Below are 25,670 nucleotides of genomic sequence, written 5' to 3' on the forward strand. Positions count from 1 at the left end.
CATAACAATCCATATTCCATATAGCCCAGAAAACCATTAACTCTTGGGTCCCAGGAGAAATACTCTCTGGAAAAAGGGAAGCAGCTACCAAAAAGCCAAAAGAGGAGCAACAGAAAGAAACAAAATACATGGGAAAACTAAACTGTCTGATCACTCATGTTAAGATGCTTCATCAAACAATGAAGAACTTAAAGCCAAGAAGCAAAACAAAACAACACAGACCCGTGCAGTGAAAGACATAGACAGCATGCAATAAATCCTGTGATCCTGTATCAGAGCCTCATATATTCTCCTGACACAAGGGAAGGGGACAGAAGGCAGGAGGTAGCTGAAGTGAGTTGTTTATAGCTTTAGTGAGCTGTTCATAGTGAATGTCTGAAGCAATCTTTGGAAAGCAGCCTTGTAAACCCCAAGGATATCCCCTACGTTCCCTGGCTAGCCTTCTCCACACACAAATCCAACCTATCTGTTTCTGGGTTGGAGAGAGACTAGGAGGGGAACATTTTCCTTTCCCAGTCCAAATCTGGGAAGAACCCAGAACTCAACATAGAGGGCCATATCTGTTCCTTCAGCCTCGGTCCACCCTACCTGCAGGTGTGGAAGACTTGTTATGTCACTCAATCACACAGACACACACTGGATAGTTTGTGAGCCTTCCAAGGCCAGTCACACTGCCAATAAGTTGTCCTCATTATTTGTCAACAAAGAAGGCTTGGGATTCACTGGCAATAGCATGTCATCTATTGCAATGGTACTTGTTCTGTGACAAATCCATTATGACAAGCTTTCCTGAGTCTGGACAAGAATGCCCACTACTGAGAGGGTGTGTATCTGCCTTGTTATTATCACTATAGTCCAGTCACTGCCATAATATTTATTCATCTATAAACACAACAGACCTAGGTCATGTTGATGTAGGGCAAAATCACAAAAGTTCACCATACCATCCCTAAGGCTGTTCCCAAATGCTTTCACTGGGCCACTCAATGCTGGGTATGACAGAAAACTTCATTGGATCATATCAAAGCCTTCTGCATAATCCCAGGGCACACACAGGTACAGTGATCAATTTATGCACCTCCATCATAGGCTGCATTGGAGTTTGTTACCAATGAGAGCCCATCACTAGCAGTTTTTTGTAACAGTACTTTCCTCCCATCACTATAGGAAAAAGTCCTGGTTGAGGCCAAAACTGATAAGCAGAGATAAAAAATAGCTCCCTTTGCTGTTCATGCTTACACCCTTGTCATTCCCCATTTACCTGGGATGTGCTTTGCCCAGCCAATGATCACCACCAGTTCCCTGTCTGCCAGGTCACAGAGGGTTGTCAGGGCTTTGATGTCACTCTCCGGCATGGTTGGATCAGGCATGGCATAAATCTTCTCTGGCTCAGCCACCAGCAAGTGGGAGACGATCTTAGTCACTGCACATTTCAAAGGAGAAGTTGTTGTATCTCTCGTGACATAAGGTGAACCCTCCTGGGATAAGACATGACTATAGAGCCCCTAGGACCTCAGGAATGGTTTTGGTCACAACAGAAAACCACACTGCAGCTACACAAGCTGTAGTGATCTGCCTATGCCAAACCAGCTCTGCACAGGGATGACAAAAGCAGGAAGCTGCTGTAATGTTGTCAGTCATTGTCTCAGGTAGGTCCAGTGAGGGGAGAAGGAGGTATAAGCAATCAGTTGGTGGGATGTGGAAGAGTTTAAAGAACTATGGGTAGTACTGAAGAGAGAAATCAGCATGGGACTGGTTTTGTTAACATGGCTTGGGTAAAGGAAAAGATCAGAATATCACTAAATGGATTTACATAATCTCCTAGGAAAGGTGTGGTATTTAACCCTAGGTACAATGAATACAGAACCTGAGCTGTACCTAGGCCTGTCTAATCTACCTCTACGCTATGATCATAAGACAAAATTCTAGTGCTGTTGTCTGATACAGGAATTGGAAGTGACAACTGCTCTGTACCTTTTGGGAGACCAGTGAAAAGAAATATAGTGGCAGCTCCAAGGACCACGTTTCAAGACCAATACGTACATGGCTTTTTAGCTGGGGGAGGGATCTGTAAGCTCAGATAAGTGCTGCTCTCAGAATCCAGTCTCCTTTTGTATTTCTGACGACCTCCACGGACTCGATCCAGACGAACACCTGCAAGTAAAACCAAAAAAGTCCTCGTCATTCCTTAGTGCCTTACGGAACCTTGACATGCAAATACTAAAATTTGCTAAGTAAGATGTTCCCCCTACTCCAGGGAGCTTCCTTCTCCCAAACACTTGAGATCTCAGCTGAACCCATCAATCTCAATACCAGCTACACTGCCTCCAGCTCTAAGCATGCTGCTCTGAGCTTTGCTTTTATTCAAAACATTAATGAAGACAGAAATTAACCCATTCAGACTCCTGAATCACTATCAATCTGATGGGAAAATGAAAAGCTCCAGACCTCAATGCCCTCTACATGATCCTGCTTTTAAAAAGAAAGACTTTAAATGTCAATCAAGACTGCAGTTATAACAATAAGCTTTTAGATTGTTCTTAAAAATGGGAAGTTAAATGTTCTGTGATCTCTCACTGTTTATATTTGAAAAAAGTGACCTATAGCAAAGAGCTAATGAACTATGAATTCAACAGAGATGTCTCAGCCTTGATCAAGTAAGGCAACTGTAATAAAAGTAGAATCCAAATAAATAGAAACAACCTTGACTACAATGAAGCAATGATAAAGATGAAGTAGGGAGACACTGAAGAATTTGTTGCAACTCTTTCAAAATACAGTGAATCAGACTGGAAACTGCACTCCGAAAACAATTCCCAGTGACTGGGAAGTACCAGTCATTGTCACCATGCAAAAAACCACAGCAGCATCAATAGACCAGGAACAGCAACTAAATTGTGCTATTAGTAAAAAATACAATGTTAAAAAGAAACTGTGAAAAAACCCCATAGATATTTGTGCAGTTGTCTGTTATTTCTGACCAGCCAAATAGTCTCTCATAATCAGTCTGTGAAATTGGGGTAACCCTCTTGCTGGGAGAAACAGCTTTGGAAAAAAAAAAATCTTTCAAAGTAAATGTAGGAGCATTTGATTAGAATAAAATTTTGAAATTACACTATACAGGTACTTCCTTTGAAACACACAGGAGTTTATATAGTCTGATAATGGGAACCAATTATGTGATACACTTACTAATCACATTAAATCATTAATATTTTGCAATCATACCACTACATAAACACAAACAACTAAAAGCAAACACTCCACATCAGTTTGAAGTGACACTTTTTGAACAACTTGTACACATGAAAAAACCTGCAGTCTGCTGGCAAATATTCTACCCTAGAAGGAGGCACGTCTGTCACACTGCATTTCAATGCCATGTTTGCTTACTTTGTCAGGGAAAAGAGAAAGCTTTTACTGTAATGCTCACACCAGCCACACCTGCACCACCTGAAACCACCACTTGCAACAACATCTAGATCCCGATACTCTTCGTGGCTAGAGCACCAAAACAATTTGACTGACAGACACTGTCAACTGCTGGCCCCCTAAGCAGAAAGAATACCAGGCCAACAACACTCAGTCTGGCAGCAGTATCTCCCTCCGAGCAGGAGAAGCAGGAATGAGAAGGCATGGAGCTCTGCAGAGCAAGGGAACTGCTGCTCTGGGTGGCTGCTATGGCAGGACAGCAGATGTTAAAGATGGAGAGAAAGGTATGAAGCTGATATAGGTGAACTCAGGTCACACTGAGTAATTTCTTTCCCCTGCTCCATTTTCTATTTCTGACTCTGTATGGAGAGAATTCACTGACATCCCTAAGCATAAGTACCACCTTTCTCTTCCATTACATGGTATTGTTTCCGAAAATGTCGCCTATTGCTTCTTTTACCTCCATTTCCAGTGGCAGGTAGCCTTTGGGCAAGACTCCTTCCTGGGAGCCCAAACATGCTCCAGAGAGCAATTTCAAACAGGACAGCCAGGGAATCCCAAAATTGAGGTTATCTAGGGAGATCCCTGAGAAACAGCAGTAATAAAGTCCTGGATGAAGCAGGAAATTTTAATTTTCATTTTCATTTTCATCCATTATTTCTTTCCCTCAATAAATGTGCCCTGGTTTCTTAAGAAAAAAAGACCTTTATTCCATGCTTTGCTGAATGAATGACACCTACCTATAAGCCAGGAGAGAAGGGAGAGACACAAATTTCTGGAATTGCCAGTAAACCAAACAACCAGGTATGAAAATTAAAAGGGTCAGGAATACACTGTTGAAAGATTGTAGAGGAATCCAGAACAGGCTGCCAAGACTTCAGGACTGAATCACATCTTCCCAGGACCCTCCCAGATAAGGGTCATAGGTGAGTGCATTCCCTCACACCAGTCAGGGGGAAGGAGGGAGGGAGGGAGATGCCATTCTCGGCCAGCAGAAACCAACACACAGCCCTCCAGGATGCTTTTGCTGTGAAGTTTGCTAAGCAGCGGGGAGGGGGGAACTAGGAGGAGGTAGGGAGGAAGTGGGGGAAAGAGCCTCCCAAGGAGAAGAATGCCATCCTCCAGTGCTTGGCAGAGGGATAGCTGCACAGGTTGCAGCAGTATTAGGGACCCTCAATCAGATTATAAGGACACAAGGGACTTAAGTGCATTAAAGAAAGATAAGGAAGACGCAGAGAGATTTACCCTCCATCCCTCCTTCCCTCACTGAGCAGATAGAGGTCTGTTTGCCCAAGGACTTCAGCTTGTTAATTTTGAACAACTGTTTGTCCTCCTCTTGTTCCCCTTCCTGTGCGACACTCCTTGAGGCAAATGTTTTCAATCAGCACTTGCAGAGCCACAATTCTACCCTGTCATCACTGCTCCAGCCACAGAGCTGGTGAACAGGCTGAGCCCCACATCCCAGCACACCCCAGCTCCAGCTGCTGAGTGCAATGACCCACAGGTACTACAGTAAACAAAAGCATTTCAACCCCCGAGTCCCTGACTGTGACAGTCCAGACATAAGCATCATGGTAAAATCCTGTTCTTAAAGATCTGACAGCCTAATGTGTCATGTCTAGATGGAAGGAAAGGGCATGGCCAAAAATCAGTACCTGTGCTATTTAGGTACTCAGGTTAATGCCTGCTGCTCTGCTTGATTTCCTCTGTGGTTGATTTTAAGACAGGCAAGCTGGTTACAGTGCAGCTCTGAGAGGGACACTAAAGGACAGACATTAAAATGGAGTGGGGAGGTGTGGTGGGTAAGCTCAGAGAAGCAGCATGAAGGAAAACACTAAACAAAGAAGAAATGGAGGGGGATGTAAACTGGGATATGAATGGAAGTGAGAGAGTGTAAGGAGAAGGGAGACAAAAGAGAGAGGGCTGGAGCAAAGCTGAATGGCACATATGCTGTAATTGCAAGGGCAGGTTTCACACCACATGTGCAGCCGCCTGAGCGTTAACTGCAAGGTGCAGCAGCCACGTATGAGATGCTGCTGGCCCATACGAAGACTTGCATAGGATTGGTACTGCAGCCTCATAACAAGACAGCAGCAAAACAAAGCTGTTGCCTTCCAGCTCCTGCACAAACCCTATTCTCACATGACTCACATGTGGCCAGTTCAAAGGAGAGAAGGCACTCATTCTACAAAAATGTCACCACCACAGGCACTCCTGGACCCTGCTTTGTTGTCAGCAAGGAGGTGAGATGCAACAGTATAGGGCAGAGTTTGGAAAGCACCATCCCTTGATATCTTGCTGGCAGTTCCTTCAAATGAAGGCTATTTATTCTGGAAACATCCCCTCTCCTCCCACTCCCCTGTATTGCCAGAAAGTGCTGCTGTTCATTGAATTTTGTTACCTTTTGAGAGACCCTGTATAAAAGTCCTGGCACCTCATCTGACCTTGCTATGGAGCTGACCCTGGTGTACGCCACAGGGATTGAGTTGCAGCTTGTTCTCAGCTCCCCTGCCTGCCCAAGCCCCTCTGACCTTGAAGGGAGGAGGGCAGGACCAGGACTTGTGCAGGACTTCTCGGCTCAGCGCCCTGCCTGGGGCAGGGATGTCAGTTTTCTAAGTGTCCTGTGGGTGCCACTCGTGTTCCAAGCACTCTTGCAGAGAGGTCTGTGCCAGCACCAAGCCTCTGCAGTGGGAGAGCTGATCTGCTGATCGTTCAAGCTCCCTGCATTTCTCTGACATGCCCCTTGGAGAGACGTCTGCCTGACAACTTTGGGATCAGATGTCCCCTTACCGACTTGATAACATCAGGCCTTGGGGTTTTTTTCTTAATGGAAGTAAAATAATTCCAGCTTTTTTTAAAAGCTGGACCCAGGCCGAGACTGTCGGAAGTAAAAATAGCCGAGTATGCAGAGGCGACAGCACACAGAGTCAGGTTTAGTTTCTCTTTTATTTTCTGGGGACTAAAAATACTCTTAAAAGCTCTGTGAAGCTAAGCCCTGGCCAGTGGGAAATGCAGTCAAGGCCCAATATCAGCTGTCGTGTCAAATTACCAGCCTCACCTCACTTTCCATCAAGTCCTATCACATGCCCATGGATTGATAGGAACAGAAAGATCTATCTTGCCAAAAGAGCTAACGGAGGAGCCAAGCTACAGGGTTTGCATGGTACAATATGTGTCTAAACCAAGAAGGACACAACCAAAGGGCAAGCATTGGCAAGGAAGCTGTGGCAAAAGGGCTGCTTTGCTGAGCTTCCCTGATACACTAGCCAGGTCCTGTGTCCACTGCCCACCTAATCCTTGAGCTGCAGTTGCCACACCAATACAGCCTGCTTGCTCTCCCAGGGTCTGAGCTAGGGTGGTGCTCTGTAGCTAGCAGAGATGCACCTGTCCCCAGGAGCTGCAGTCCAAAGTACATGGGTTGGTACTGGCCAAGGAAGATGGAACGTATAGGCTAAGAGCAGAGAAGAAAGGAAGGGAGAAGGGTTGTATCCAAAGTGCCTCCTACAAAATTTCTCTCTTCCTTTCTGCTCTGAACTGCAGGAGAGACAACAGCATGTGGCAATGGGATGAGTGAGCCAGGAGGAAGCCTATCAAAGAAACAGAGAACAGAGATGACCATAAAAGTCAAGCCTGCCAAGATAGAGAAAGAAAAAGACTGTAGGGAAAAGCATCTCTGCCTGACAGGAATGGAGAGGCTGCAAACTGACTAGGCTCTCTTTTGTTACTCAGATTCCAGTTTGGCAATGAGAAAAGATCCCTGTATACTGTTAGGCTCAAACACTGTGTCAAAAAGAGGCCAGTCCCTAGAGAGTCTTCTGGTAGGTAACTGATGTGATTACCCATCTCACCTGAAATACAGGAAAGCAACCTGAGGGTCACAAATCAGCACAGCCAGAAGAACCCAGCAACTAGGCTGGTGCAGGTGAACAAGCCTGGAAATTACACTTGGAAAGAGAGGGTGGGAAACTATCCTGGGGATGAGGGGCACTGGAGATGAAAATCCATCTCTTGTGTTACAAGAGCTTACAGAGAGATTAGATCAGTTCAATTAGGATGCTGCAGCCTCTTCTACCTTTTATGTTTTCAGGGTTATGTTAGTCAAGTAGGAAAGTTTCTTTGCTGTTGGGCTGACTGAAGAGTCCCTGGACTCAGAGAGACAGGTTAGCCCTGTGATACCTGATGATACCTGGTCCCAGAGGCTTCCACATGCCTTGGAGCAGTGACACAAGGTGTCAGCTCCTCACACAGAAACACAAGCAGCATGTCCCAGATAGTTGGTCCAAAGCATACAGAGCCAGGTGAAACCCACACAGCTTGCAAACCAGTGCTTCTCCTCTGCCAATGCCAGCTGCATGGCTGCCAGCTCTGCAGGGCTATCTGCAGCACTAGCCACTGCTGTCTCTCAAATGTACATCTTTCTTCCCATGCGGAGCCCCTCTCACTTTGCTCCTCCAGTCACTCTGGAAACTCAGGAATTAACAAGGGCTTCAAGAGCAAATGCGAATGAAGTACCTTGCTCTCTGCAACAACTCTCTGTAATAAGCCCCACACCCACACATTCACCCTGTGTCCATGGTCCATGCAAATGTTCTCCTTTCACTGCTTCCCCTCCCAGCCCTCCAAACAGTCTTAAGTAGGCCAGCAGCTCTATTGGTTATGTCACCCATGGCCACAACGCCTGCACAGCAGCAGGCTGAGAGGCACTGTGCGAAAGGAACAGATGCAGGCACATGCCTGCTAGGAAAAGACCAAGGTTGCCGTTCACAACAGGACCTAAAAAATGATAAAGCCTCAGCCCCACTGACTTTCCAAGAGGTGGAACTCAGAAACAAAGCGATGTTTGCTGCCTAGAGGAACCTGCAGCCCTAGGTGTGATTTAACTCACCTTACTTTAGACTTTGATAGCTCCCTTCTGTCCATCTGGGCTCCCTTGACAGGCAACAGAGAAAAAGGCACCTCCACATTCAGCTCACTGGCCAGACACTTACCTGAGGAGGCATCATGACAGATGCTTCTCTTCACTCACTACCAAGAGAAACCCTGCAGGGTCAAACCAATGCTTTCTCTAGTCCAGTTTTCTGTCTCAGTGTGTTTAGGTGGAGCAGATGTTGGAACAGGTAGAGAAGCATAAGCATAGATCAAGAACAACAATTTTTTATATGTGACAGAATGGAGAGGCCCCCACCACTACATGGAGAGAGGTCTACTTGTGATAGAGATCCACAGAGGTGGGGGAGTTAGACCCACCAACACAGCAAGCTCTGCTTTGGCCAGCCTCTAACAGCAGCTCTGCTCAAGCCTTGAAGCATCTCCTCAAGTCCTCACATCACCAGTGGCTTTTCTAATGCTAAGAAATACTGTCCACCTCTTATTGAATTCTTAAATTGGAACAGCTGTGCCAGGAAGTGTGGTGATCTGTTTACTCACTGCTTTTCTGATCCCACATTGTTCCCCCCCCCCCGCCTTTCCTTTGCCCTAGCCCTGGCCACTCCCTTGGGCTCTCCCTATCGGTTCCTGTACCCCAACTCCGCCCATGTACCGCCCCTGAGCCCCTGACAAAACCCCCTGCGCCAGCATCACAAGGTCTCTCTGCCTATGAGGGTCACCAGGACAAGATGTGATTAAAAGTCTTCTTAAACCCTCATGGGAGACCCTTCTCTGCCTCCTTTGCCATCACTGGCTGTAGCGCTGACAGCTGCCAGAGCAAAACTGCGGAGCCGTCCGAAATGGACTACGAGAGGGCGATAATGGTCACACTGCCCTAAGCAGCTCCGCTGAGCTCTCAGGGAAAGCTGCAGCTTGCTAAACTAAATCTAGCATTGCGACAAGGAAGTAAAGACCCTCGCAGGATATCCTGCAGGTCAAGGGCTGGCAGCATCTTCAAAGGTGTGTCAGGGAACGGGACTGAGAATCTTGGCAGAGCTGAGCCACTGCTGCACACAGGTTATCAGAGGCACATGCCTGAAGTTACTACTGTAGAGCAGTGGGGCCTATATTCGATCCCATCCCTTGCTTACCTTGAAGAATCTTACCTGTGTTGTCAGAACTGCCTAAAAGCTTCTAGGACAACAGCTGGGTTCTAAAAATCCCAGGATGGTTGTTGCAGTTTTTATCTGCTTCCTCTTTTCTGTATGTGTTATAAGAGCTCTAGGCACAGTTTTGGTGACAGAATACATGAAGTGTTTATTATAAACCTGAACCCACCCAGATGTATATCTATGGAGCCTGGACTTCATGTTTGAAAGAATGGAGATCTAGTTAGGTGTGGTACAAACCACAAAATTCAAAATGAATGAGAGGAACCAAATTAAACAGATTCATAATCTATTAGATAAGGGAGAAAGTATAGGGATGGTCCTGGATGTGCAATTCTTATGTCCAGAAAACAGATACCAAATGCCCTCAGCCCAATGTGCAATTTTGTGGACACTCCATCTGCTGGAAGCCTCCTCTTTGGAGAATTACCATCAACCTGCCAGAGGCAGCACATGCTCTCTGTCGCAACTCAGCTCCAGCCACATTGCAAATGCTGAATTTATGCCTTGGAAAATAGTTGGGTGTGGAAGATAGAGTCATCAAGATGCCACTCACTGCTCCTAGGGATCCTGTTTCAAAGGACAGGGGGATTGCCTGCTGTTTTTAAGCACAAGGATATTTTAGAGAAAGAAAAACCATTTTTTCATTCTCTTTTTTCATTTGGATACCTCCAATAGTGATATTTCTGGCAGTGGCTGGAGGCAGAATACTCTATAAATACAAAGCCATTAAACTGCACACAGCAGCAACCTGATCGGGGCTACCTTTTAATTTCCTGACATGAGCTGGCCACTAACCCAATTACCCGGGGTCCCCGGAGTAGCCCTCATCCTTCCCAGGAAGCACAAAGCAAGAACCTAAGCATATTGCAGGGATGTCAGCTGAGCTTTCACTGAAATCAAATATCTTTTTGAGAACACATGGTCTGGAAGCAGGGATGGGGGCAGGAGGGAGAGGCTGCTGGAAACACTTTGCTCCATTGACAGATTCTTGTGCTTGAAGACAGAAATACCCTCCATTTGGTTACGTTGCTGAAAAGGAGCTCTGCTGTTGATTCACTTATCTGGATTTTAGTAGAGGATGAAGGCAAAGGTATAAGTGGAAGTGGTTTGAAATCACCAATGCTTGGAATCCCTTGCTCAGATACTAGATGACTGCATCAAATTTACAACATCACACAGCCAAGGCTGTCCAGGATGACAGATTTGATTCCTTGTGAAAAATTTACGACATCAGCAGCTGGTAAGTGAAACTGAAGAGTTAGGGATAAACACCAGGGCAATTCCACTGAGTACGGGGTTTCCTAATCAGCCAGGGTCTTGAAGAGGAGATGGATTTAAGAGATAGCTGCTTCTGAAATTTGGAGATTATAGTCTCACCATCTTGGAAGTGGGGATCACCTCCAGCATTCACAGAGATGCAGGCACTTAGCTAACACAAGGGTTGCCAGGTTATTGCAAGTTTCTAGGAGGCACAGTATTCCCAAAGACACCAGGGTGAGGAAGGAAAGGGGAACAACAGGAAGATGAGCTCAATAAGCTTTGTGGCTCTCTTCTGTAGACTTCTCTTGCCTGTTGCATTGCCTGGTGCTGCAGTGTCAGTATCCACACATTCCAGCAAACTTTACATGAGAAATAGTATTAGACAGATAGGAGTCCAAGAGCTTGAGAGATTTGTAGTAAAGAATTTGGGTTCCCTGATGAATTTTAATATGTTCTCTAGCATTTCTTATTGAAATTCATTAGGACCAAAGGAGCAAAGCCTGGAAAAGGAATGGTTGTACCTGGGCTTACTACAGCAAAACGGATACAGTTTTCGGAAGAAAGAGAGTCATGTAGATAAGATAAATCACAGGTCTTTACTGCAGAATTGCCTAACTTCTCTCTTGCTGTTAAAAAGCCTCCCTTGTCTGCATCCAGATCAAGACTATGTTCTTCTACCTTCCTTCCTTGCATTTGTAGACCTCACCCTCACCACACAAGGGTGATTCCCCTGAGGACATCTTACCTTCAAAGACATTCAGAGTGGGGTAAAACACCTCATACAGGGCAGGTTTCCTATCCCAGGAATCCCCACTCCTGCTTTTAGCACATGCAGTGCATGTACTCCTGGGAACTCCTATCTTCTACTTTCTGAAATAAGGTATACCTGGTCTATCATAGGACACATGCCCAGGGTCCTTTCAGTCTTTGCCCTCTTTCTTGGAAGCCAACCAGTGATGTCTGCAAGAAACTGGGCAGAAGCCACTCATACATCTCAGGAAGTTGCACTTAGGACTCAGTCATGAGCAGGACTCTGAGGAGACAAGTCTCAGCACTGGCAGGGAGCAGAAGACAACAGAACTTCAGCAACATAATATACATTACTTCTATTGAGAAGAAAAACAAGACTCAAAGGCTGGTGGAATATCAATGACATTTCAATACCTGGATCAGATTTTTTTTACAGACATTTTCTTTGCTGCGTGGTTTTCTGCTGTGATGTGACACAATTGCATGTGCATGCACTTCATGAAAAGCATTTAGTGACCTAGCTTTGCTTCCGTTTTGGAACTATTTATGCTCCATTTGGGTCTCTACAGATGTGCCAGCACAGAACAGGGAACAACACAGCTTCAGAAACAACACAATCCTTTGAAGAAGAAGTTCTGCAGGGCTTCCACAGCAGTAAAGGACCAAATACCGAGACAACAGCCAGTCTGTTCTATTTGGTATGGTATGGTTTGGTATATCTGATATTGCCTCTCCTCCACTTGCCTGTCTGCCATTTCCAGCCAAAGATGAGTTCTGTAATGAGAGGCCTTGATGTTTCATTGCACCTCACCTGCTATCTCCATCCCTCTTCCGATGATCTCAGAACAGCTTTCAGGAGCTGTACTGCATTTATGTGACAAGGTTTTGGTAGCAGGAGACTGCAGGGGTGGCTTTTGTGAGAAGACACCAATAACTGCCCCTATGTCCACTCCAGACAACTCCAAAATGGACCCACCACTGCCCAAAGCTCAGCCCATCAGCAATGCTGGTGGTGCCTCCGTGATAAAACATTCAAGAAAGGGTAAAAGCAGCGGAGAGAGAGGCATGAGAAAATACAGGAAAATCAGCCCTACAGATACCAAGGTCAGAGAAGAGCAGGTGCCCCAGGTTCTGGAGGATATTTCCTTGCAGTCCATGGTGAAGACCATGGTGAAGCAAGCTGCCCTCCTGCAGCTCATAGAGGACTCCGGTAGTGCAGATATCCACCCTGCAGGCATGCAGGAACCCACACTAGAGCAGGTGAACATGCCCTGAAGAAGTTACAGCTTGTGAAGTCTGTGCTGCAGCAAGCTCCTGGTAGGAGCTGCAGCCCAAGGCGAGGAGCCCATGCAGGAGGTTTCTGGCAGGAACTGTGGCCTGTGGGGAACCTACACTGGAGCAGTTTGTCCCTGGACTGTACCCCATGGAAAGGACCCACACTGGAGTCCCTAGGAAGGACTTATATTGAAGAAGTTCATGAAATGCTGTATCCTGTGTGAGGGGCCCCACACTGGAGTGGGAGAACAGTGTGAGGAGAGAAGAGCAGCAGAGATGAAGCGTTATACACTGACCACAAACCCCCAGGCTCGATTCACCTGTGTTCCTCAAGGTGCTGAAGGTAGATGTCACGAGTGAGTTGAGCTTCAAAAGAAACAGAAATGGGAGGAAAGTGGTCTTGGTTTTGTTTTTCTTTCTCAATATTTTACTCTCTCATTAACTGGCAATAAATTAAATTAATTTTCCCCAAGTCAAGTTTTGCCCATGACAGTAATTACTGAATGATTTCCCTGTTGCTATCTCAACCCACAAGGTTTTTCAACATATTTTCTCCCTCTCTCCTGCTGAGTATGGAGAGTGAGAGAGCAACTTGCTGGGCACCCAGTGGACAGCCAAGGTCAACCCACCAAACTGACAACAGAGGAGGATGAACACCACTGTCCTTGACACTCTGCAAGGTGACACATAGGACTGTGACTTCAGAGAGGCAGCAGAGGTGTGGAGGGCAAAGTGGTGAGGTCATGTTTAACCAGCCAACCAATGTCCTGAATGAAACCTCTGAGCCCACATACACAAGCCATGTGTCATCTCAAATTACATCTGCCTCTTGAAGACAAACAAATTGCTGTAGAACAGAAAGGTTATGGGTGGCTAGAGCATGAATGGCAAGGGTATATTCTTCCTAAAATTGACAAGGTATACTGAGTTTTTAAAAGAGACCTGCCAAACTACTTAGAAATTTCTCTGTCTCTCATTCCAGAAAGCCAGGAAGATCTAGATCTACTCTGTAGAGCCCAGAGTTAAAGAACTACACTTAGTCATTGTAGGCACAAGACAGACAGTGATGGGAGCAAAGGGAGGCAAAGGGGTGCAGGATTCCCAGCTCTGAACAATGCCTCTCAGCTGCAAGTTGCAGGGCACGCTTTCCTTCACTGGCCATTCCCCCACGCCAGACATGTATGCAGGTATCATCTTCTCCATTCGGGGTGAGCAGTATCACAGGTTGCTCAGGCTTCCCTGATTTTTGCAGAGCAGAGGGGCGTGCCATTCTGCTGGACAAAGCTATGAAGATGCCCATATTCACTGCCTGCAGGCTGGCAGTTCAGCAAGGGAAAGAGCAGCAGAGAACAGGTTTTCTGGGGACAGTGCCTCTCTACATGAACACTGGGACTGGAGTCTGCTGGAATGCTGGACTTCAGATTCAGCAGGTTCCTACCTGAACCTGCTAGGGCTAATTACTGCTCCCTGGGGGCACACTCCAGATGGAAGGGGAAAGTGAGAGACAGGCAGACAGACAGGCCAACACTTCAGACATCTGAGCCAGTTGGGCTCCATGGGCAGAGCTTTCTGCTTGCCACTTTCCCCAGTGAGTCTTGCCTGCCCTGCAGCATCACGCCAGGAGAACCTGAGACAGCAAAGCTCTGGTGTCCATGCAGTTCCCTTGTTGCAATACATTGATCAGAGCTCTCTTAAAGAAAGTGGCCTGGATATCTGAGACACCTATTGATTGCTCCTTTGGCTCTCTTACTGCCCTGATCCTCATTCACTCAGCACTGCCTGAATAACCTGCACGTCTATGTTAGGGCCAGTCTCCCTGGATCTTAAAGGGCTACTTTCACAGCTTTTTGCCTACCTGCGGCCTATGTAGGGAGGAGAGATGTCTGGTGACCCTTACACGCAGCCCCAAGGGAAGGGTCCAAGTCTCTCCTGCAGCACCAAGTTGAGCATTTCAAGTGTAAAGCAGACCTTGAAGTCATGGTTATTTGTCTTTGCCATCCCTGAGTACTGATGCCTTTTGCTTGAAGAGCAAGCTCATGCCACATGCCCAGCAGGCAGCAGGTGGCATGTACATCATGTGTGGCAACAACAACCAGGAAAATGAGAAGAAATCATAAACTCCTTAATTAGTTACTAATGGAATATCATATTCTTCTTGAGCAAAAGGATAGTTTCTTTACCCAGAAACATCCCCACTAAGTTACAAGCCCAGTGGCTTGCCCAAGGATATCAAGGAGAAAACTGTGAAGAGAAGAAGTGATTTCTAGATCTTGCCTTTAACCAAAAGACTGCTTTTCTCCAAACTTTTGATAATCAAGCAGAACAAAGAATATGGCTTAGCAACCTTCTGTCATGCATGAACCCAGGAATGAAGAGAGAGGTACACCAAGGCAAAGTAAGAAGTGGATCTATTAAAAGGAAAAATAATCATAGCCCAAATATCAAGAGACATCTTGTCCTAATGAGAGTTTGGAGACTGCAGAATAGGCTCTCTGGGGAAACCAAAACAGCAGGGATTTTTAAAAACAGTTAAACTACTAGAATGGTACATTTGGGAACACTTGTGCCTTGGCAGAGAAAAGGGATGGATGAGCTAATAGGATGACAGATCAGAGATGGAAAAGACCAATGAACCTTTTCTAATCTGAAATCCCTTGTCAAATCTGCATTTTGAGCAAGTCAAACAATTATGGATTTATTCTTTCTAGAAACTCTTGGCTCTGTGGAGACCAAACAGTGTAACACCATTTTTCTCCCTTCTTGGATTTGGCTTTTAAAGATGTGTATTGATTGAATTCTGTATACTAATACTTTGTGCTTCCACCAAACTTCACATAATGTTAACTAATCGGTCCTCACAATTCTTTTGCAAAGCAAAGCAGTATGATCCTTGTTTCTCAGGTTGGGATACTGAGCAAAAGAAAGAGAAAAAAACATGCCTGCCCAACATCACTTGACCACTCTGCGTTAGGACACAGGAGCTCTATTTGCAGATTGCTAGGGTAGTCTCCTCTGCTCGTCTTGATATCCCACTCTTGTATCCCACTGCTATCAATAAATCTTTATGCTGTATATTCCACAGCTCTAAATATTATGGGCAGGATCACAGATAGACTAATATCAATAGCAAGCCACCCTTCCCCAGTGACTTTAATGACGCCTGATCAATCCCTATATGAATAACTAAATACACTTCAGCACAAAAGCAGCCATAAGAGTCAACTTTCAGTTTGCCATGAGTAGTATCCCACAGGCTTCAGGAATTCAGGCACAGCACGGTGTGAGTGAATTTACACCGCTTTCCAACCTAATTCTGGTCTGGAAGGAGTTAACTCTTTTCACAGAACTTGGAGTCTAGAACATAAAACCCTTTACAGGACCCTGCTCTGAACAGTGCTGAACTCCCAGAACTGGAAGCAGAAATGCCCTGACCACACAGCACACCAGCACTGGCTCCTGTGACTCTGTTCTCCCAGCTGCCAGCTCCAAGAGGCTCAATGCTCAGATGCAGGGCAGCAGAGACACCAGCAGCCAGCAAGCCTGAACCTATGCTGCTGCTCTGCAGAATGACTGGAGCCACTACAAGCTTTTAAGGTTGTTTTATGGGATTCATATGAATAGGCTACAGTGCATTAACAACGTGCACTCCCACTAAAGCCAGTGTCACCAGTGTATATTGGCTTTAGTGGGTAAGGGGATACATGCCCTCCCTGAACTACCGCATGAAGAGAAGCAGGTTTCCAGGGACTCTAACTACAAAGTAGGTGCCTCCCTCCCAGTAGGAGATCAAAATCCTCCGAGTCTACCACCGCTACACCCAGGTCAGGAAGGGCCAAACTACAGAAGCCAGCATCTCCTCCCCTTGTAACTGGTGGGCTCTAGAAGGAAAATATTTAACCACAGAAACTACACATCCATCAAAGAACAAAACGGGTTTAATGTCTAATCTACATTCTTAACAACACTGGCTGCCACAAACCTGCCTCTCAAGAAATGAGAGAGCTCTAGTGAGAAGCAATACACACTCAAGTAAGATTGTACAATTTATCACCAGCTGCTGTGATGTGATGACCTGGAAAAAGGTTGTATGCTGGCACCTTGGCTCCAACATACAGGACTTGTGCATAACCACAGCCAGCAGCTGTTTCTTGTGGTTAAGCTGAGAGGACCTCGCTCTGCCGGCCTAACGATGCAGAGGGTTATGTGCAATGCTTCTCCTTCCTTCCCCTCCTCCCCTCACTGCCTTTCCCAGAGGGACCCAAGGGAAACAAACCTTTAAAGTCAATCCATAAGAATGTGTTTAATTGCCACTGAATTCCCTGTGGTTCCTCTTGAATGGACAAGGATTGAAAAGGGGGGTGTGGGAGGAAAAACAGCACAGGAGAGAAGCTGAACACTGCTCAAAGAGCGCTGAACAGATCAATAGGCTGAGCAAAACACAGGCTGAGTGTGCAGGGCAGGGGACCCACTGCTCCCAGACAAACCTGTGCTACCAACCATCTTCAGAAAGTCTCCTGAGTGGTAATACAGGCAGACCTTCATTGCACATGTTGCCACAGCTCTGCATTAACTCCATCCTTCCCTTGCGAAGAGCAGCTGACCCAGTCATGATCACAAAAGAGCCTTTCCTCCTTAACACTGGAAAATTATTTGGGGACAAGAAGAGCAACACCCTCCAGCCCAGGGTTCCTTTGGGAAAGGAAAGAGTCTGGCACCACCAGTTTCCAGTTATTTGTCAAATACTAGAAATAATAAGTACTAAAGTAGTAATAAAGTACTAGAAATAATATCTGAGCATGAGAGCACTGACTAGAACCACTCTCCTCTCTGGACTGCCCTCTTGGTCACTGCCCATTTTGACTCTTTTACAAAGCCTGTAGAAAGATACATTCAGAAGCACAAAGAGGGCAAGCATAGAGTTATCCTGGGAGATTCTGCAAGGTCTGAAATCCCAGGCACTGTTGGGACAGAGAAAAATTCTCATTCTGACTCTGTCTTACCTTCTTTTAGCATCCCCACTTTGAGGCATTTCATGAAGCGACAGGCCTGACAGGACTTGCGCCTCCGTTTCGTGATCTCACACTCATTGGTGGCTGGGCAGCTGTATTCAATATTCCCTGTAATCAAACACAGAGATGGTCACCCAGGAATCACGTTCTCCCCAAGGATCCAGGGACAGGCTGTAGTGCCCAGATATTCCCACCACCATCAGTCTGTATATGTTGCATGTTTGCTCACTCACTTGCACACATACCCTCTGAGACTATACCCAGCTGACCTAGCCAAGGGGCTGACTGCAGTGCTGGGCTTTCAGGCACGTGTCCTCCAGGCATGTCATCATCCCTTGTGCTGCACCCCGTGTAACCTGGCCTGTTCCCTGAAGTCCAGGGATGAAAGTGGGAGCAGTTCAGACATTACTAGCATTTCCTTTGCTGCCAGTCTTGCTCCTTGTCTGTGGGATGGACGTCACCTGTCCTTTCTTGTCCTGCTTGGGGAACCAGGGAGCTCAGAGACAGCATTTCCTCCTTTGCTTCCTCCTGCTGGCTGGTATACTACAGGTAGCAGGGAAGCAATAGGTCTGCATTGAGAAAGGTGGGTAAGACATCCTGTAAAATGAACATGGGTTCTTTGTGCAAAGCTTTACAGTTTTACTTTATTAGTCCTTGTGCACCTGTCTCTCATCCCTCTGCACAGAGCATTATCTTTTCTTTCCTTATTCCCTTTTTTTTTATGTTCACCCCACCACACTGCCTCCAAGACAAAAAGAGAAAGAAGCATCCCAAATTTACTTCTAATCACATCATATTTTATTATAAGCCAAGAATATAACTGAAACATGGATGCGAGGGTCTGATAAGAGAATGTAAGTGGAATTATGCTGGATCACAGTGTAAGGCAACAATTATTTAGTACTAGCAGACAAGAAACAGAGATGGCTGTCTCCCTCCTGCCATTCACTTTGAGGTGATGTTTCTGAAGAGGGCTGTTCAATGTTTGCTGTGGAGCCGGACTGGAAATGTAAACTTGGCACTGATGCATTGACAATGACAATACATTTAAGGCAGTCTAGTTACTGGTAAATCAGGCAGCACTGAAAAGGCTACCTAAGCTCTACAGTCAGTACAGCAATGGAAAAGCTGGTTTAATGGTTTAGAGCAGGAAACTGAGATTCAAGAGTTCAATCAGAGCTGTAGGGAGAAGTGTAGGTAAGAGCTGAAAGAACACACAGTATGAACTTTGTATACCATCAGACTAGAAGTAGAGTTTACAGTTTAGTAATACTGGGACAGGACTTGATTTTTATTCCTCCTTTTGTAATGGATTTTTGTGTTTTGTGCAAGACCATTCCCTCCTCTAAATAAAGATCAACAATCTGATACATATCAGTCTCTGGGGGTGGTAACTAGACCTTGGGGTTCACTAAGCTGTTGGGAAGCCCCCTGGATTTTTGAGTGGAAAAACAGAGCACAGAATCAAAAGAAAGCAAGCACCATTTGATTTATCTCATTATGCTTGGCCCATGCTGAGTGAAACCCCAGGAGCACACAACCCCCCAAGCCTAAAGGTGATCAGCCTACTAGCTATAAACATTCCACCTCTTCTTGTTTTGTCACAAGACTTGCAACTTCCCCCTAAGCTTCAGCCTAGTCACACCATTATTCTCACCATTGCTCATCTGCCCCCAAATGCAGTTTTTCAGCTAGAGCAGAGTGTGCAGCACAAGTTGCTTCTATTCAGGCTGTATTTCGTCATTTTGCAGCATCTGAATTTCAATAGCCAGCCATGTATCAACATTCTCAGAGAGCTGGAAATTGAGATTCAAGCTAGATCTCAAGGTAATAAACAAATTCCTGTTCTAGACGCAGAGCTCCAGCACATTACAGACCCATGAGTACAGTGGCCCTGATCTCATGATCAGATACTTGCCATGCCCCACACAGGCAGGAACAGAGCAGGAGCAAACCTGGGAAAAAACTCAGACACAGTCTCAATTTGGAAGGTTTTGCCTTTGTCTGAATGCCAACCTTTCTCACCAAAGCCAGGATGAGAGCTCTGGAGAGATGCAAGATTTCATGTTTTGTGGTCCAAAAGCCAAAAATTTGCCCCCTAATGCGGAGACACTACAGTAAGGGCACTGAGCCTTTATAGCAGTGGGAGACAGTGACAGCTCTCATCTGGAAGCTCAAGGTCCCTTCCTCCACAGTGTCAAGCAGATCCCCAAGCTTCCCCTTGCCTATAGTCCATGGATCTCTTGACAAAGTGTATTACTAGAAAGAGTCTCCAAAACCTACATCACAGCTAAATGGGATAGTGTCAGGGTGTGTGAAGGTGTGAGTTACCACATACACACTCTGTGTACAGCCTGAATAAGCAGTTCGCAAAGACATGTCACTACTGGGATCATGATTGCTAAAGGAGCCTCAGAGGAGGCTGAGCACTCGGTAAGCTCTCCTTCCTGGACAGCAAAGCAGTGGCCACTATGTAGTGCAGCAGCCCTGTAGGTTGCTGATTAGCACAGATGAAAAAATACACCGAGCCTGGTGGGACATCCCGTTCAGGATGCTTGTTGTCTTCATATTGAACACAGGTTCATGTGCCCCTTCCACACACTGTGCCAGCCTAAAGGAAGTGAGCATCAGCAGCTGTGTCCTACAGCTCTCTCTACAGGTACAAATGCTGCAGCTGAGGCCCACTGTATCCTCTTCACACAAGACAATGCTGCCAAAGTAAATGGAGTTTTATATCAGGCCCAAAACCATGCTGTGCACTGCAGAAATTGAGAGCCACAGCTGGGGGCAATGCCTGCCATTACTGCAGAAAGCAGAGGCATCACCAGGGAAGGTACAATCAGCATTAGCCAAGCAGAACTCGACCAGAAAAAACTGTCATCTCCAAAAGTTTAACAGAGTTCTCTTATTTTTTTTTTTTTAATTTTTTTTTTTTTTTTTTTTTTTTTTTTTTGGTGTCTCAATTTCTTTTATGGGTCCTGGGGCTGGCTGCCAGCACAGTGAGTTGCTCACAGCTCCCTGTAATTTCTGTAAGTGCCCTGTGATAAAGTGATGAGATTAACTCATCGAAATTCCAACAGCCTCCCAGTGGCTGGCGGTCACACCACCAGCCCAGCTGCCAGCACAGGGGCCTCAGAGAGAGCTTCCCTTCACTGCAGCAGCTGGGGATGCTGCAAAGTCCTGCAAAAGAGCATCAGCACACAAGGGTGCACACAGACATGAACAATTCTGTATGCAAAAACAGAATGTGAGTCAAGTCTCTGTGCGTCATGAACTGTAGCTTATGTGACCCAGAAGGAAGGGGCAAAAAAAGGGATAATTTAATAGACAAGGCCTTGCTTTGAGCTGTTTCTTATTAGAGAGATGTCTTTTACTTAGAAAATATTTACATTTAATCTGAAAAAATGATAGAATCTCACCGATGTCATGGCACAAGATTTACCTAAAAAATGGCTTCAAAAAATCAAGTGGTATGTGAACAGATCAGAGTTTGGATTTCTTCTAAGCCTTCATATATCACCTTGGAGGGCAAATTACTTCCTCTTCATGTCCTAGTTTGCTTGTCTGTAAAATGAAAGGAACACCAAACCTACCTTCTGGGGAGATTGTAATGCTTTATTCATTAAGGTTTAACTGTACTTTAAAGCCTTTAGATGAGAGATGCTACAAAACAGCAAAGGACTATTAAAGTGATAGATCATGTTTTTTTATGCTGGAGAACTGCAAAACTACCCTATTTTCTGCAAAATTAGACCTCTGACTGTTAAACAATTTGGAATATAATTTCTAGTGCACATATAATAGGAGCACCTGAAAATTGCACACCAAAACTTGGTCATTCAAGAGACCCTGTATTCACCCTACCTCTCTTGAACAGGATGGACTGGGAAGACACGAATGCCTCCCTGAGCTTGGGGAGCACAGTAGAGTCCCACCCATCTCCTGCTTAAATTATGGATAGGGTCCTCAGAGGAGCTAAGCTTGAAATCAGTAGAGCACTGAGGACACGAGCTACTCCCTGTTTACTGATTCTGCCTTTCTAGAAAGCCTTCCTAAAAGGAAACTCAGAAAAGACTAAATAAAAATAGCCAAGAAAGTCTTTAAAGCTAAATAATTTTCAGCTTCTAATTGCTAAAAAAGCCCATCTTGCTTTTTCTGGTTTCTTCTTCATTGCTATCCACTTCAATTAGACCTTCTAACTGAGGCATCATAGCTCAAGTCCTGGTGTGAGGAGAGGTACTTTGTGAAAATCAGAGGAAAATCTCTCAGTTATCTGCATGAGGTAAGAAGGGTTATTTTTTAAGCCTCAGCTTTCAAAGAAGAGGATTCAAATGATGCTATGAGAGGAAAAGGGAATACATATAGGTGTAACACCAGCACTGCTTGCTTCCTCCGGGTGGCACACCTGGCTCCTGTTCACAAAAGAAGGATTTGGACATTTTGCAAAACCTCACTCAAATCAGCCTCCTGCTTGCACAAGCATGCAGGGTATGGGCCCTGGGACTCCCTACTGGCAGCAAGTTTGTCTATAGGGTTTCAGACACGGAAATATTTTACAGACCTTCCACAGAGAAGATCCTTCTGCACAGAGCTCGTTGTACAGATGTACTGAGGCAAACAGAAAACACTAGATGAATAGAGCTAAGGTTGCACTGGAGACAGCTTTTTAAATTCAAGTGATAGATCTGTGAATAGTAAGCAGCAGTCAAGCACTAGACGATGAAATACTGCACTTTCCCTGGTTAAGTTTTACAAGTTTTTGGAAAGCTGTGAACTCCCACCTGAAAAGCAGCAGGCATGTTTCTAAGGACAGGATAGGACAGTGCCTGGCAGATGTGGTGGCTACTGTAGGGATGCAAAACCTCCTCTATGTGTGTGGATTGTAATGCTCTTCTGCTCAGGAAAAACTCTCTCAACTGCTCCTCTTCCTGGGAGCCACTCTAAGCACTGTAACAACCAGAAAGCCCTAGAATCCTTTATTACAAGCCTGTTATAAATCCCTACAAGTCTTCTGAGCTGCATTATCCACCTTTTAAGCCCCTTATTGGTGTAAAGGCATCCCAACACAGCAGTTCTGTTGCTACACTCACTGAGTTTGACGCTTGCAAGACTCAAGCTGGAAATCCACAGACGCAGGCACTTTGCCTAAGACACAACTTGCCTATCCAGAAAATGATGGTAAATGTGTCTCTTTTATCTGAATCTCCAAGGTTTTGCTGAGCTTTAAGCTTTTTTTTTATATTAATGGGTCATTTTAGAAATAGCCTTAATTTTCACCATTTGAAGACGAAAAATAGATGCAAGGTAGTTATAGTCATGATTATGTTGAATAATAAAGGACTCATTGTTACATAGCACTGTTATTAGTTAATATTCAAAATAGGCAAAACTACCTACTAGTTGTAACAATTAATGAACAAAAGAGAATGACAATATGATTGACTGATACATAATGCTCTATCTACTGAGCAAACTGTTAAGAGAAGGAATAGAGTTTGACTGAAAATTTGTATCCTGTAAAAAATCCAGTATTTGCCTTTGTCTAAATTTGGATGAAAGGATTGGTTAGGATTTCCATGGAACGGGAATTTAAAAAGCTCTTATTTACAAACATTGCAAACTATCTTTTATGTAACAGACCCATTCCTTTACATTCAGCTAACATGAAATCTTTGGTTTGAAATCAGACCTCTCTTGATCACCAATAGCAGCACACTTAAACATGTCTGAAATTCAGATTCTCTCCTGTCTGCACTAGCTTGTACATTCCACAATATTCACAGTCCAGTGAGGTAAATGCAGACTGCCACCGGAATATAATCCCATGAAACAGTACAATGACAGAGAAACAGGATTAAAATTTTGTCAGACAGCCTAGCCGACCAAAAATGCTTCAGGTCAGTTTAGGATTTCTGACTCTTCCTCAAAGTATGGGAAGTCCAACCCTGGGGTTCAAAATATCATGTTCAGACTGAAAGGCCTGCAGCCCAGGGGCACGTTCTCTCATGTCACCTCAGGTTTTCACTTTTCTGTCTCAAGCACTGCCAGTGCTGTAAAGTGGAAATGACACACAGGTTTCCAGGCCTTGATCCTTGGGCTGTGTAATACAACACGGGAAAGGACAGAGGTGTGACTTTCCTCCGTAATCTGTGGGACAGGTTAAGGTGTGTTGTGTGATCCTGTCTTCCTGTCTTAGTTCAGGAAAACCAAACACTCCATTTCAGCTAGAAGGGAATCAATGGTTTGGATTTTCCTGCTTTCTTCTTTTTCTCCTATCATCAGAATTTTTCTTGGGGAAATCTGAATTGGTAAAAATTCCACTTTTCTTTGGAAAAATCATACTGACAGAAAACTCCCACACAGCAATATTAGTGACCTCAGAGATAATCAGCCATGTCCATGCTGGCTCTCAGTCTATCTTCTCCCCATCATTTGAAAAGCAACAGCCCTTGTGTTCTCCATGACAGCCTGGCCTCACCTGGTCAAGAGAGAAAGTGAGTTGCAGAGATGTCATGCTTAAAGAAGGTCTGCAGCATCTTCCTGCTGCTGCTACAGCAGCAGAGGGAGTCAAAAGGCTATTGCAAGATATTCCTGCCTCAAGATATGCAGCTTTTACATGAGTTAATGCAGCTAAAAAGTCCCTAATAGGCAGACTGGGGTAATTTGTAGCAGGGGAGTGGGGAGCTAGTTGGAAGGGGGATTTTGTGTGAAGCTCTGCTTCATGATCAGGGGTACCTAGATAAGGCTGTAGTAGTCAAGTAATTCAGCACAGATTTAGATCCATTTGATGGCAGTATGCACATGGTAAGGCCAGCAGAGTAAGTACTGTCATAGTCTGCATTAGTTTTTCATCTATCAAGACACACAGAGAAGTGAAGTGGCTCGTCCAAGACCACAAAGCCTGGTGATGAATTTACCTATTCCATCTCTTGAGCATCTGGGAAATTCTGGGGTCATTGCTCCATCTTGGTGCTCAAACCATTGAGTCAATGCTGCTCCCACATACTGAATCATGGCAAGTTTCTTGATACTAGGATACTGGGAAAGCAGTTATATAACATACACATCTGCATGCTTTCTGCAAAGCCTACATTGATATTAGGCAGCCTGGATGAAGATGTTTTCACTTTGTCTGTAAGATGCTTAATACAGCTACTGAATATAATGGAGTTGCAGGGTAAACACCTTTTGGAAATGCTCTTGCCTTCTCTTTTCTCTTGTGATCCTTAAATCTTTTTCCCCTGTACACCCAGGGCTATACTTAGATATCATGCCCACAGCAGCAGAGCCCTGGGAACAGTGCGTTTTCTTGACTCAACCAAACTCTGCAGCCCTATTTGCTGCCCGCTTCCCTGGGTTCAGCCTTCAGCTGCATAGCTGAAATTGCTCACCCTCAGGCACAGCACACTTGACTCTCACACTCTTAGGAATAAAAGCATTTTAGTACCTCAGTTGCCAGCCCAAGCTGATGACAGGGCGAGAGAAATTTCCACTTACTCCTTTTTCCCCGTCTGTTACATGTTAACAGGCAATCAATTAGGTAATCACAGGGAGAAAAAATATGGCTGTGCTGGGGAATGGAAGCTGGAGGGAAGCGCTCTCCCCTCTTGGGATTCAGTCAGCTGACATATTGCCCGGCTGATACAGGCTCCAGGTACTGCTACCATGCATCATTTTCCTTTGATTCTCTCTGAAAACTCTTCGAAAGTTCCTATGTCTTTTTCTCCTTCTCCAGGTCTCTTCTGCTCTGCCACAGAGGTCCTCCAGTATCGCTCCCATGAGGGGTTAGTTATCTGGTGTCTTCCTGTATTAGGAGACCTTAGGCCTTTGCTTCAGAGTGCTACCCTGTCCCTGCTTTAGCACCTGGATGTGCCTAAAAGAAACACTAGGAAGGGTCCTCGTGCTG

At 45.3% G+C, this 25,670-nt stretch overlaps 1 protein-coding gene across 2 annotated transcripts in view; it reads right to left on the reverse strand.

The window, feature by feature from the left end:
* The window catches only part of ESRRB (estrogen related receptor beta), a 144,687-nt gene that overhangs the window by 25,599 nt on the left and 93,418 nt on the right, over positions 1 to 25,670 (reverse strand). For both annotated transcript variants that reach the window (XM_032112156.1, XM_032112155.1), the window contains exons 3-5: positions 17,756 to 17,872; positions 2,044 to 2,154; positions 1,262 to 1,423 (exon numbers count right to left, since the gene is read on the reverse strand). In XM_032112156.1, coding sequence (XP_031968047.1) covers positions 1,262 to 1,423; positions 2,044 to 2,154; positions 17,756 to 17,872 — 390 coding nt within the window. The remainder of the gene's footprint in view (positions 1 to 1,261; positions 1,424 to 2,043; positions 2,155 to 17,755; positions 17,873 to 25,670) is intronic.

This window comes from Corvus moneduloides, chromosome 6 (assembly GCF_009650955.1).
Source record: "Corvus moneduloides isolate bCorMon1 chromosome 6, bCorMon1.pri, whole genome shotgun sequence".
Classification (NCBI taxonomy): domain Eukaryota; kingdom Metazoa; phylum Chordata; class Aves; order Passeriformes; family Corvidae; genus Corvus; species Corvus moneduloides.